The following is a 15,505-nucleotide window of genomic DNA, read 5'->3' on the forward strand; positions in this document are numbered from 1 at the left end:
GGTAGTTATTGAAAAAGTTTTGTATAGAATAATTAGTAATAATACCTAACCTAACGTAATTTAATTATTAAAAATATATCACTCTTAATTTATTTTTTCAATTTATTTTAATAAAAAGTAAATAAAAAAAAAGACATACTTGCTAAACAGAAACTGGCGTAAATGCAATACGAGGCATCGCTTATTAATCACTTGACTAACATGAGCAACGCCAAATTTGTCTTCACTCGAATGAGTTGATTGCGAAAGAACAGGAGAATTTTATACAATTGTCTTCACCTACACTGCACCATTTTGTATTGATAATGAAATGATATCTTCAATGTTTCTATAGGGCTGAATCAACAATGGCAGTGGCAGCCTTCAAATCTTCCTCTCGAAGGCCAACAAATTCATCATCACTATCCTCCTCCAAAGAAGAAACCAAACCCAACTCTCCGAACAAACCACCTACTCGAAGATCAAGAAGCGTAAGCGCTGTCTCAAGATCCCACCTCCAAACTTCATCACCATCATCGGATTTCTTGAATAAAAGAGACAATCCTCTCTATTGGACCACTGTGTCCCCTCCCGACAATGAAAATCCCAAGTCTTCGGACGCTGATACTAGGAGGGGAAGATCTGTGTCCAGAAACGCAGATGTAGCTGAAAACGTTTTCGGTAGCAGGAAAGATATCGGTAGGAGTCTCTCCAGTGTTTACACAGGGCGCCGCCGGTCTTTGTCCCGGGGTCCCGTGGCCAGAACTCATCACTTGAATTCTGAGGTTAAGTCCTTAATCCTCTTTCTATTGATTACAGAATTCATATTGAACCATTTTATATAATTCTAATTCTGATAATTCTGGTTAGTGTGATGTTGAAAGAGGAGATAGCTTGTTGAGCAAGTGCACAAGTAGAAATGTTAATGGCTCAAATGTCGGGAGGAAGGGTAGTTTAGTTAGAGGTAGTAGTTCTGATTCGCTTGAACATATTGAAAGTTTGCAGGCGTCAACACGGGGTTCTGCCGCAAATTTGGTATGATAGTAGGATAGTGAATTAGCAATTTGAAATGGAACTGTTTGATTAATCTTGCTTTTACAATGTTTTTCTCTTTTAGTCTTCTTCGCCAACTTTGAGTTGGGATGATGGAGTTTTGCGAAGCTCTTTCTCTGAAGCTGAAGAGAGAACTAGTAGAGCTATTTGTGAGCAAATGAAGGTGAGCTACAGGGACTGTTATGTTTGCTTAGTTTAGATACAATTCATGAGAAAAGCTTAAGCTTATTTAGCTTCTTAAAGCTAGTTTTCTAACTGGTTAGTGAATAGGATTGAATGCTAATTTTCCCTTTGACATTTGTTAAATTTCATTGGATGAAATGTAGTTGTATGATGATGATTTAGCTTTGTTCTTCATTATGCAGTCATTCCATGGAAGTCAGTTGGGAGATGATGCCTCTAGTCGTATATATGAAACTGTACGATCTGAAGTGAGACGAGCTATTGCTGACATCCAAAATGATCTTGAAAGTGTAAGTTTGGTTTGTGTGGAACCTTCACTAATACCTTTGTTTCCTTAGTTTGGAGCAATGATTTTTGGGAGATTTTCATATGATTTTCATGTTATAATATCTTCTGCCTAGCATGGGATTCAAATTATGCAACACTTTTCATGCGATAATATATGATGCAACAATTCTCTTTGTTCTATGATGCTTCTTATTACAATGCTCACTAATTGTCAATATCTAATGGCCTGTTAAATTTTCTGGCAAAGGGTGAAATATATGCTTACTGCTGGTGTATGTTTGTTGGCCTTAGTGATAATATATTCTTGGTTCTGTGATGTATTTATATGCATGTGATGTGGCATCTATCCACTATTGAACAGGACATATTCTCCTTATTAGATGAGTTGGACATATGGCTGATGTCTCATAAAAACACTGGCATAAAGAATGGCGTAAACGAACTGTGCATCTACTGACTGATAAGCATATTGAAGTTAGCATCATGCTTTGAGGAATGGTGATAATTTCATGTTTAGTTGTTAGTCACTTGGTGAAAAGAAATGCAAAATCTTGTTGTAAGGTTAGTGTGCCATAGCAAAGATTAGTTAGTCATGGAAGTCTTTTCTTTGACTTCATAGAAAGTTTCCAACAGGATTTTTTGAACTTTGTGGATATTAAGTCAATTGTTTGCTCCATATGCATATTTATTATTCTACTAGTATTTGAAGTACTTTCGTAAAATTTTTAATTTATATTTAATTATATTATTTAATACTTTTATAGGAAAATAAATATATAAGGATACACACACACACACACACACACACACACACACACACACACACACACACATATATATAGTTAACAGCGGATTACAAAACTACCTTTGACATGCTAAAGCATAAAGGCGTAGTATGAAGTATTGAAGACCAAATGACTGTGATTATGGTATGAGATAGCGTATTTGATAATTGTTTTAACTTGTAATTTTGATTATCTTGGTTTTCTATTAAAGTTAAAATTTATTATTAGTTAGGAACTTTTCTAATTAGCCATATTAGAGTTTTATCATGCTAGGACTTATTTAGGGAAGCATGGTTTTATTGTTTCTGTGAGGTTTAGGGTCTTAAATTTTGTACTAAGTTTTGGTTCCGAAGTAGGCACCCTAATTGACTCTTATTAGGTTTTAGGATGGAATATGGCTCTGTTTGATTTGTTAAAAATATTTTCATAAACAACATTTTTGCATTTTTTGATGTTTGGGATGCTTTGAAAAATTGGTTAACAATTTTTTTTTTCTTTGTCAAATAGAAAAGTAAGCCATTGCTAGTTATTAGCTGTCACTGCTGCCAACCAACATAATTTATACTTTTATTTCAGTGTAACTTTGTTTCTATTTAATTTTATTTTCTATATTGAAAGAATTTTTTTTTTCTAATGTTATTCAAATGCCTCAGCCTGAAATTCTAGGTGATTTTTTTTTTTTAAATCAAACATCTGAAAACAATTAATATATTTTAAGTCATGTGAGCAACAACTGTATACTCTTCCTTTAGTTTTTGGGAGTCTTTTGAAATTTGGTCTAGCTTGTGTTCATACTCCTAGTCCTATTTTTAATTTGCAATGCGATGTTGGTGTTAATCATTTGCATTATTTGCTAGCAGCTATTCCACAATCTTTGTATATATTACTTATGGCACAATCATATTTGATGCTATTCCATAATCTACTCAGAACTAACTTCTTGTTGATCTAGGCTGTCCGAAGGAGTAATGCGACAGCTATTGCAGCCACCAATGTAACTGACATTCCTCCTGACTTGGTCAACCCAAGTGCAGTTGAATTAGTTTTGGACATCAGAAGAGAATATGCCAATAAGCTTGAGCAGGTATTTTTCCTTGCAGAAGCTTTAGCTAAGCACATGATTGAAACAAATCAGGCTAAACTGTTAAAAAGTGACCTGCCTTTTTTAATTTTGCTTAGGCGATTTTGGTTTAAAATTTTACCAATTAATGGAAGCAAAGTTGGAACGTGCATCTTTAATGATTGTATTTATGATATAATCCAACTTCAAAATGTCTTTTAACTACTGGATTGGGTTATATGTGTGAATGAACATGACTAATTTTGCGAGGTGATCATGTTCTATTCCTGGTTTTGATAAACTATAATACATCTGAATTCAAAACTTGTGTGGCATGTCATGGCTGATGCCTAAGGTGTGTTATTCTTTTTTTTTTTTAATTTTTTTATTTATTTTTATCATTCTTCTTTCATTTGGTTGAGTTAGAGATGATCTTTTTTTACCTTGTAGTCCCAAGAACGGGCTAGGAAACTTCGAGCTGACCTGGCTGTTGAGGAGCACCGTGGTTTAGAGCTGAATAGAATCCTTAGGGAAGTACTTCCAGATCCCAAGATCTCGCATGTGCAAAAGTCTCGTTCAGGAAGAAAGGTAGGTTCTCTTTTGGACATGTCCAGTTGAATTATTTGATGCATTTTGACCCCTAGCTGCGCAGTATGCAAGATCCTGTCTTATTAGATTATGTCCTCCAAATAGGTAGACACGTATTAGCTAGTGCTGGTTAATTTATGTTTTGCACCCATTTCCATGATTCATGTCCTTTATTGGCTGGCTGGCTAGTTATAGTGCTCAGATCCTTGTTTTCATAGCTTTAAGTTGGCATTTGCATGGATCTTCAAAGAATTTTGAATTTTCAAGTGATGAAAGAACTATGGTTATGAACACTATGGCGGATTGTCACACTTTACCCCTCCGTAAGGCATAACATGATCCCGTAGTATATCTAATAAATTACCGAATTTCGTCTACCGATAACTCATTAAATATATTACAAGGGATTTTAAACCATTTTTCTTTCAATTTAAAATTGTGAGTCATATTTCTTAATTATTAAAATCCTTTAATTGGAATTTATATCAAAATTGAATTATTGATTAATTTAAAATCTCTGCAATTTTTATAAAAATTCGGTAGAGTGCCGACTGTATTGGAAAAACAATTCTTAAAAAAACCTGTGAAAAACACTTCCAATACATATTTAAATCCCAACCTCCATTATTCTCAAACCAAGTCAATCTCAATTCAACTCAATTTCACAATTTCAGAGAATTCTAAAAGAAATTTACATACTGCATTTATAAATAAAAAAATAAATATAAACAAGTTTATATTACAAAATTTACATTAATCAGAATAATAGTATAACTTTTAGACAATTGCTCAATGTGTACATATGGATACATAAAATTAATTTACATCAAAAGAAAAATTTACAAAAGGTATGAATAATATACCCGGAAAAAGTCTAACTAATACTTTAGTTTCAGCTCCAAGCAGCTTACTCTACTGCTTTGTCATTTTCCTTATTTGCGACAGCAAAACACGCTATCGCTCAGTAATAATACTCAGTGGTACACAACTAATTTTAAATTAAAATCAATTTTGATATAAATAAAAAAATTCACAAGAAGACAATTTTTATAATTTATGAAATAGATTCAAATTTCCAGACTCACTAAGAATCATTTATTGCAAACTAATAATAATCATTTATGTAAATTCACATTTCATTAGAGATTCACGATTCATAAAATAAAAGTGTTGCTAAGAACACACAGTTCAGACCATGACACAAAATTTCACGATCAGTGCCGTGTTATACACCATGACAAAGCAATCACCTCACTAACCGTTATTAAAGAGGGAAGGGCTAGCTAGCTAATGAGTACTCATAAATTATCATACTACTAATCGTTATTAATAGGAGACATAATTAATGTCAATTATCCAACCCCAAATAGCCGTTACTATTGGGGAGTTCCGAACGGGACTGTCATGCTAACTGTGGTTTAAAAACAAATTACAAGATTTTCTAATCACATAATTACATTTTAAATTCAATAATCACATTCGATTTATTTTCAAATCCATAAGATATTGGCAACACACAATTCATAATTGCAATGAGGAAATCATAATTGCAAACCATTACCATTTATTCAAAACAATTTACAAAATTAAAATCAATTAAATCAATTTAGTTGTGTATAAACCTCTAGTGAGTCGTCTCTTTACCTTGACTCACGTTTTTCTTTTCCTCCTTCCCAGTCTCATTTTCTACTGAAATACATACTTTACAGTGTTTTAATACCATATCTCACAAGTAATCCAATAATTAAATTCATGCATACTTGATTATGCTTTTTAAATTCTCTTAAAATGGAGTTCTTTGTATTTGGCATATTGGGGTTATTATTTATTTCACTATTCAAGTTAAAATGTTGACTTTTTCATACTTACTAGGTATGTTAATTCTAATTATCCCCACATACCACATTTTGGGTCACATTTTTTTTGGTATCGATTGCCAAACTTAATTCAAAGTTTCCTAGGAGAAATTGCAAATTTTCAGTTTTGGGTCACTTGCTTCTACTGTTCCATTGGACCTTGTACAGTGGAAATTTGGCCAACTTTCCTTCATCAAAATTGTTCCTTAATGTCTTAGCTTTGATTCCCTTTTTGAATCACTCCATTTAGAGTTTTATAACTCAAGTTATGCCACTTTTTCAAGGCTGGCCGTATTGGTCACAAACCCAGAAATTCTGGGCAATTAGGGTTCTGGCTGATTTGAGGAACCAACTTTGGTTGGCAATTTGACTTGGTTAGGGTCAGAATTTGGGTTTGTGTTCTGCATGAAAGTTGTTTTTCTATGTCATAGCTTTCCAATAGTATAAAAATCAGGTCATTTAGATCTGTCTACACCAAATTATGACAATTTGAACAAGTACTATTTATATGGTTAATTCTGTACAGTGGTAGGGTGTGTGATCCGGATTCAACCTAATTTTTCACCAACTTAATGTCAATTTTAGGGCAAGGTTTCTCCATGAAAATTATTGCATTAGGTCTTAGTTTTCATATCCAATTGGCCTCACACCAATTGGAGCAATAGAATTTAAATTATGGTCATTTAAGTGGACCATGGTCAGGTTATCCAGATCGGGGCAGCATCGCATTCAACCCTAAGACCATTCCATGCATTCACATGCACTCCCAAACACACCAATTGACCACTTTAAACATCAATTTGGTCAATTGACATCAATTCACGAAATTTCCCTAATTTTCCCCCAAAACCCTAAGAGTCAAGAACCCTAATTCACTACTTGCTTCCATTCATGAAATCAAAGTGCACAATTCATATCTACACACTCAATTGAACTTGTGTACATGATTTATTAAACCAAACACATCATCTCTACCCAAATCCCATGGCTGCCGAAATTTACGATGTCCCTAAACTTATCATTTTTGTTTCATTTTCATCAAATTCTCATTCACTTCAAGTGTCTATTCATGAATATAAAGAGAATTTAGAAGATTCATGACTAACCTCTAATGAAGTGTTCCCAAAGCCCCAATTCTTCTAATTTCTTCTTCCTTTTTGTTCTCAATATACTTGCCAAGATCCAAGAATATGATTTATTTAGGAAATTTATGGGATTCATGGAGTTGATTCAAGCTTTGAAAGCTTGAAAATTCATGGCCATGGAGGAATTTAGAGAGAGAGAAGGGAGAGGAAAGTCAAGGTAAGAAGAAGAAGGAAATAAAATTTTTTTTTTCCTTTTTAATTTTTATTTGTTTCTTTATATACTTATCCCATAATTAAATAATTAGAATTTAAATTTGTTAATGATATCATGCTTACATAGGCCTTATGATGTCATAAACCTTTATTTAAATTATTCTTTTGTGTTCTATTTCCTTTTTTTCCATAACATATTCACTTAAAATCTATTTTTCATAAATTTAATTTCCAACATATTAATGGACATTTAGGCTAAAAGTCACCTCTAAGGGTGAATTGACTGAATTGCCCATTACCGGTCTGATCCGGTTTACCAATAGCATTGTATTGTTTCATGAACCCTAATATAATTATTTGACCTTGTTCTCAATTCTTTTCTGTGGTTCTCTCATTTCCACTAGCTTTGCAATAATTTCTAGGCCTGCAGTGTCACAATGTCTCATACGAAATTAGGGTTTTGGCTGACCTTGCAGTCACTTTCGGTACAGTCACTCATCACTGTGACCTTGGCTCATTTAACCCTTTTTACTTTGTTTTTCTTATTTCAATTTCACCTTCATTTTTTTGCTATTAATTTTTATTCAGGGCTTTTCTAGATGATATAGACGTCTAGACATTCCGACTGTCCGGACAGACACTGGTCACCGGAATATTGGAATGTACTGACCTAATGAACATAGGGTGTTACAATCCTCCCCCCCTTAATATAAATTTCGTTCCGAAATTTACCTGATCTTAATCTCTAAACAGCTGTGGGTGCTGCCTCCTCTTCTTCTCACGCTCCCAAGTAGTTTCCTAGCCTGAATGATGGTTCCACAGCTCTTTAACCAGTGGTATCTGCTTATTCCTCAACTGCTTCACCTCATATACCAGAATCTCTATGGGTTCTTCCTCACATGTGAGGTTTGGATTTACTTCAATCCCTTCTACTGGTAGAACATGAGATGAGTTTGATCTATACCTCCTTAACATGGACACATGGAAGACATTATGTATCTTTTCCAACTCTGGAGATAGTGCCAATCGGTATGCCAGGGGACTCACTCTTTCCAGAACCTTATATGGTCCAATAAAGCGAGGACTCAGTTTTCCCTTTCTGCGAAATTTCATAATTTTCTTCTAAGGGAAAATCTTGAGAAATACCATGTCACTCACTGCATATTCAATCTCTCTCCTTTTTAAATCGATGTAGGACTTCTGACGGTTTGATGCAGCCTTGAGCCTGTCTCTGATAAGTGTGATCTTCTCCTCTATTTGCTGAACAATTTCTGGGTCAATCAGTTTTTTTTCACCCACTTCATCCCAATACAGAGAAGTTCTGCACTTTCTGCCATGCAGACTTCATATGGAGGCATCCCAATGCTTGATTGGTAGTTATTATTGTAAGCAAACTCAATTAGAGGCAAGTGTGTATCCCAACTATCTTCAAATTCAATCACACGAGCTCGTAGCATATCCTCTAATATCTGAATCACTCTCTCAGACTGGCCGTCTGTCTGTGGATGGAATGCCGTACTGAAGTTCAATCTAGTTCCTAGGGCTTTTTGCAAACTACCCCAGAATCTAGAAGTGAACCTTGGATCTCTGTTTGACACAATCGATACCGGTGAAGGAGCGGAAGCGTGAAAAACACAAGTTTATATCATTGAATTCAAAATTTTTTACCTAGGGTCACATGCATCGTGCAAGATTTATTTTTATCTATTTGATTTCAATGATAAACAACATATTAAAACTCTTTTAATATGTTTTTGGATCTGTATTTACCATTTAAGATTTTAGAATTAATCAGATTAATTTTAGAACCCTAGATTAGATCAAGAACAAGTGCACTAACCTCTTCATGCACTGCAGTGTGTTTGGCACCTTTGGGATGCGTCTTTAGGATACCAGATGTTGTCCCTTTAGCTTGTCCACACCAAGATCACCTATGGCAGCCCTTGAACAGCTTCTAAAGCTTTTTCTATGAATTAGAAAATCAAGTTTTGCCTTTTGAGAGATTAGAGATGTAAACAGAACACTAGAAACAATTTTTAGTATTTTTAATTCAAGAGATTGTTTGCTAATATCTTGGAATTGATGAAAGATGAAGAAGAAGAGAGAATGGGAGCCTCAAGGGTGGCGGCACAAAGGAGGCAGCAGCTGATTATAATTTTTCTTTTCATAACAACACTTATATAGCTAGGTCACCACTTAAAACTTTTGCCACATGTCACCTTCTGATTGACTCTAGGTTTAATTGACCCAATCACATTGTGCCAAGTGTCAAACCTATATTTAATCTTGACTTTGATCATCTTACATGATTAAAAGACATTTGGCAAGCTTATGTGTAGTGCCATGTGTCACCATCTCATGGTGCCACATGTCACCATCTCATGATGCCACATGTCACCCTGTGAAATGACCAAAATGCTCGTGTCTTAATTTTGAGTTCTCAACCTAAAATAATTATTTCTCTTCTTCTAATTAATTTATATCAAATATAAATCAATTAATTAATCTTTATTAATTAATTTCTCATTAATTAAATTCATATTTAAACACTTTAAATATAAATTTAACTTATACTATATATCCAATAACCTAGATTTGGTTTCAAGCCATGCTAGGGACTTTGCAATCTAATTGCAAATCAAACCTATTTAATTAATCAATTAAACTCTTTAATTAATTAATTAAATCATATTTAATTTGGTGATTACTTGTGTATGTGTGTGACTTACTAGGCTCATCACTAATTGGCAATGAGACATGATATAAACTCTTAATATCATCAGAACTCTTTCTTACCATAAAAGATTTCTCTAAACCATTTTATGCACCTCATAGACCATGGTTAATACCTAGCATAGCATGCCATGGCCACCCAATTAGTAATAAGGTTTACCTTAAATGAACCTATAATCATATCTTACCATGCACTAGAATCTCTCTGTTACAAAATTTCAACTCAAGCTAGAGTCATGGTTTATGTCAAACCCCATTTGCTATGAATATTATGTTCTCTTTTAATTCCAGTTCTTGATTAAAAGATTTTTTCATCAGAAACTCTTTTCTGATTAAATGTCAAGAACAATTAAATGAACATAAGATTTTATCCCTATTTACTTAGAGGAACAGATTCCATCTTGATCAACACCTACCTCCATATATAACTAGTAGGAGCCAACACATACCCATATACCCATACACAGTACAAGTATGAAAGCAGTATCAAACTCAAACCATCTATATACAAGATAACTGTGCTATCTCAGGTCTAAAGATTATATGCACTGATATGATTTATGACAATACATTGACAATAGTAAACTCCATGTGCTCGTTATAAGTGTCACTGGTTCGACCTACTTATCATGTATAAGTGCCTATTATGTTTGTCATATGGCTGAGACTCACCATTTCATCTTATTTATATCTCATATAAATAACTTGGGAACAAACATGAATACAATCTTTCTGGATAAGTCATGTCCTTATTGTGAAGTATCCTCGATTGTGAACCTATTTATGATACTTTGTACTAGAAATACTGTTACTCATATTCTTAACAACTTAAGAATAGAATTTCTAAGAAAATTTCAATGGACCTTTTCTATTACACATAAATATATTATGTAAACGGAAAAGTGGAAATGCCTTTTATTAATAAAAATATGTACAAGATACATACTAAATGATATGCTTTAGGGCATACTACTAACAATCTCCCACTAGCACTAGAGCCATTCATTACAATATCTTAGACCCATCTTCTCAAGATGTCGGTCTAGCCGAGTCTGTGACATAGGCTTAGTGAATGGATCAGCTGGATTTTCAGCTGATGCTATTTTCTACATGGCTACGTCGCCTCGTCCAACTATTTCTTTGATAATGTGGTAGCGCCTTTCTATCTGTTTGGATTTTTGGTGAGACCGGGGTTCCTTAGCCTGTATGACTGCTTCATTGTTGTCACAGTGAAGTGGAACTGCTGACTCAATGGAAGGAACTACTGCAAGACGAATTTTTTTATCCAAACAGCTTCCTTTGTAGCATCTGATGCAGCAATATACTCAGCCTTGGTAGTGAAATCTGCAGTCGTACTCTATTTGGAACTCTTCCAATTGACTGCACTTCCATTACAAATGAACACATACCCAGAGGTAGACTCTCTATCATCGATATCTGATTGGAAATCAGAATCAGTATAACCATCCAATTGCAAGTCTCTACCTTCAAAGATCAAGAATAAATCCTTAGTTCTTCTCAAGTACTTAAGGATATTCTTGACAGCTATCCAGTGTTCCAAACCTGGATTGGATTGATACTTGCTAGTCAAACTACCAGCATATGCGATATCTGGCCTAGTACACAACATTGCATGCATTAAACTTCTAATAGCCGAAGGAGACATTTCTTTAGAAATGTGGATACTATGTCTCACTGGCAACAATCGTCTCTTGGAATCAAGTATGTTAAACCTCTTTAACACCTTTTCCAAGTATAGACTTTGGGATAAATCAATTATTCTTTTCGCTCTATCTCTATAGATGCGAATCCCAAGAATATAGGTTGCCTCCCCAAAGTCTTTCATGGAGAATGTGTTTGACAACCATATCTTTACAGTTGTCAACATACCTGTGTCATTACTCATCAGTAGTATGTCATCTACATATAAGATAAGGAAAGTGATAGCACTGTCACTAACCTTCTTATATACACATGGCTCATCCTCATTTTTGATAAAACCAAATAATTTAATGGCTTCATCAAAACGGATGTTCCAACTCCTCGAAGCTTGTTTCAACCCATAAATGGATCGCTTTAGCTTGCATACCTTGGAACCATCTTGGGATTCAAAACCTCTAGGTTGTTCAATGAAAATGTTTTCTTCAATGTATCCATTGAGAAAAGTTGTTTTGACATCCATTTGCCAAATCTCATAATCATAGTATGCAGCTATTGCTAATAAAATCCTAATTGATTTAAGCATGGCAACAAGCGAGAAAGTCTCCTCATAGTCGATTTCTCGCCTTTGGCGAAACCCTTTCGCTACTAGCCTTGCCTTATAGGTCTCTACCTCTCCATCAGAACCAATTTTCTTCTTGAAAACCCATTTGTTCCCTATAGGTACAATACCTTCAGGTGGGTCAACAAGATCCCAAACTTGATTCTTATACATGGAATCAATCTCAGATTTCATAGCATCAATCCATTTTGAAAAGTCTATATCTGATATAGCTTCTTCATAGGTAAGTGGATCATCTCCATGATCTACTTCTTCATGAGTAGACAACTCTTGTTCTTCTTCATGAAGGAAACCATATCTCACTGGTGGGTGAGATATCCTTGTTGTTCTACGAGGAATAGCTGTAGATGTTTCATCAATGGGTGTAGGTTGACTTGATAGATCTATATCCATCTGATTTGTTGGTTGGTTAGAATTCTCCAATTCTAACTCTATTTGCCTTCCTTCTTGAACAAACTGTTGTTCAAGAAATGTGGCTTCTCTACTTACCACAACCTTTTGTGAGGTAGGCAAATAAAAATAACATCCAAAACTATCTTTTGGATATCCAACAAATTGATCATTTTATGATCTGGTTTCCAATTTATCAGTGTTCAGCTTTTGGATATAAGTTGGACAACCCCAAATCTTAACATGCTTAAGACTTGGTTTTCTTCCATGCCATATCTCATAAGGTGTGGAAGAAACTGATTTTGATGGAATCCTATTCAGAATATACAAAGCTGATTCTAATGCAAATCCCCAAAAGGAGATTGGCATATCAGTATAGCTCATCATACTACGTACCATATCCAATAGGGTACGATTTCTCCTTTCAGATAAACCATTCAGCTGTGGCGTTCCGAAGGAGTCAGCTGGGAAACAATGCCGTGCTCTCTCAAGTATTCATCAAATTCAGTACTCAAATATTCACCTCCACGATCTGATCGAAGAGCTTTAATACTTTTCCCTGTTTGATTTTCTACTTCAGATTTAAATTCTTTGAACTTTTCAAAGGATTCATGTTTGTATTTCATCAAATACAAATACCCAAACCTTGATTTATCATCAGTAAAGGTAATAAAGTAATGAAAACCGCCTCTAGCCATTTTCTTAAATGGACCACATACATCACTATGTATTAGCTCTAAAATATTTTCAACCCTTAGCTCTTATCCAACAAAGGGTGATCTAGTCATTTTGCCCTGAATGCAAGATTCACAAGTTGGAGTAGGCTCAGAGCCCAATGAGGATAGAATCCCCATTTTCTCCAGTTTTGCAATTCTATCTTCTGTAGCATGACATAACCTTAAGTGCCAAATATATTTTGAACTTGAGTTGATTTTCACCATGGCATTGCATTCATTTAGATCACTTGCATCCATTTTGTGTTTGTCATTATTATCCAAATAATAAAGACCATCATTCATATAACCCGAACCAACATATTTATTTCCAAAATAAATATTGCAAACATCATCTGTAAACTGAAATTCATAACCATTTTTAGTCAAACTAGATATAGAAATGATGTTCTTAAAAGCATCAGGTACATATAAAATATTATCCAAACACAAAACATGTCCAAACATGTAAAAAGATTTAGATCCTATGGCTAAAGCTTCAACAGTTGAGCCATCGCTAATTCGGAGTCTAATATCTCGAGAACGCAAGCTGCTACTATTTGTTAGTTCCTGCATATCATAAGAAATGTGAGAACTGGCACCAGTATCTAAAACTCAAGCTGTAGATGAACTATGAGTATCATCAGAATCTAAATAACAAGATATGGACATATCTTCCGAAGGTCTATCCTTCTTGTCCTTCAGAGAAGCAAGATACTCTGGGCAGTTCCTTTTCCAGTGCCCATCCTTCTGGCAGTGGAAACACTTTCTTTTGCCTCCATCAGCTTTAGTTTTCCCTTTCTGTTTGGCTATTTTCTTGGAAGGACCAGGAATCTGAGGTTTCTTTTTCTTATTGCCCTTCTTCTCGTTGGACTTTCGAGCAGAAGAAAATGCAATCAAAGCTACCTCTTTTCCTTTATTGCCCGGCATATTCTTTTGAGCAATAACCAGCATGTTGAGTAAACTAGCCAAGTTGCATTCTTGTTTAGTCATATGGAAATTTGTTACAAAATTCCTAAAAGACTCAGGAAGGGACTGAATGATCAAATTCGTCTGCAGTTGGAAATCCATGTTAAAGTCAAGATGTTCCAGCTGCTCAATTAGCCGAATCATCTTGTGGACATGATCCCCAACATAACAACTGCCTAGATATCTCATACTTATCATTCCTGCTGTGCTCACCATACAACTCTTGTAGGTGAAGGAGGATCTCACTCGCATTCTGCATGTTTTCATGTTGCTTCTGTAACTCATTACTCATGGAAACAAGCATGTAACACTTAGCTCTCATATCATGCTCCTTCCACTTGTCCAAAGTTTCATGTTTCTCTTGGGTGGCCTCTGGAGGTAAGGGACTAGAAACATTTGAGTCTATAACATATCCTATATATTCAAGGTTTAGGACAAGTTTTAAATTTCTTAGCCAATCAGACAGATTAGGTCCTGTCAACCTATTGCGATCAAGTATACTTGCAAGGATATTGGATGGTAGTGGTTGTTCTGTATTATCAGAAAATTAACTGCAGAAAATAACCAGGTTAATTAGTAAATTTATCATGTAATTAACCAAAATGATTATGATCTTTTAATCAAATTGGTCCTCCCCCCTAACTTAGCGAATCCTACACTTCCAAAGTAGAAAACAGAAATCCTAGTTGGATGGATTTCTAGTGGGTGATTGAATTCTTATAATTCTATTGATTATCCTCAGGTACATCCATTATTGGAATTACAATAAACTATAAGTGAGCAACTCCTTGCCCATCACATCTCATGTGAGGTTTAATCCTTTACCTAGCTCCTAATGCTCAAAATTTCAGGTACATCCATTGTTGACTTATCTTGCATTAGTTAAGTTGATCCCATTGAGTCAGTAATTATGAAAATAATTTTAATGTTCTTGGGTACATCCAATATTGGCCACCAAACCATTTACATATTTATAAAATCTCATGCTTAATAATTATTCTTAAGAAAATCTCTTAAATTAATTGCATCTTATGCAAGTATTTAAAATTTCTTAAAATAATTGCCTCAATGGAGGGCCCATGTTATAATTACTTTAATTATATCATTTCCAACTTAATCATTTGTTTGGAAGATTTTATGGTCTTCCTAATTACTATTAAGGTCTCACTTTGCACATTATCCATTTAGCATGCATATATCATATAATTGCATACATTCACATACATCTCATGCATTTATGGATAAGCGTGTAAATATGGTATGATCATGGACTTTCTAAGGGATTCAATTCTGAGCCATTAAGAATTGAATTAGGGCATTCATAGGTGC

The 15,505-nt window shown here is 34.6% G+C and overlaps 1 protein-coding gene across 3 annotated transcripts in view; it reads left to right on the plus strand.

Moving 5' to 3' along the window:
* The first annotated feature begins 207 nt into the window (after positions 1-207).
* The window catches only part of LOC110669820 (uncharacterized), a 38,105-nt gene continuing 22,807 nt past the window's right edge, over positions 208-15,505 (plus strand). Inside the window, exons 1-6 of one of the 3 annotated variants that reach the window (XM_021831634.2) lie at positions 209-764; positions 850-1,014; positions 1,097-1,195; positions 1,398-1,505; positions 3,241-3,372; positions 3,799-3,936. In XM_021831634.2, coding sequence (XP_021687326.2) covers positions 348-764; positions 850-1,014; positions 1,097-1,195; positions 1,398-1,505; positions 3,241-3,372; positions 3,799-3,936 — 1,059 coding nt within the window. In that variant the 5' untranslated portion in view covers positions 209-347. Of the gene's footprint in view, positions 765-849; positions 1,015-1,096; positions 1,196-1,397; positions 1,506-3,240; positions 3,373-3,798; positions 3,937-15,505 lie in introns of all 3 variants that reach the window. The other 2 variants (XM_021831635.2, XM_021831636.2) reach the window with 2 other exon arrangements.

The sequence above is a fragment of the Hevea brasiliensis genome, chromosome 14 (assembly GCF_030052815.1).
Source record: "Hevea brasiliensis isolate MT/VB/25A 57/8 chromosome 14, ASM3005281v1, whole genome shotgun sequence".
Taxonomy (NCBI): domain Eukaryota; kingdom Viridiplantae; phylum Streptophyta; class Magnoliopsida; order Malpighiales; family Euphorbiaceae; genus Hevea; species Hevea brasiliensis.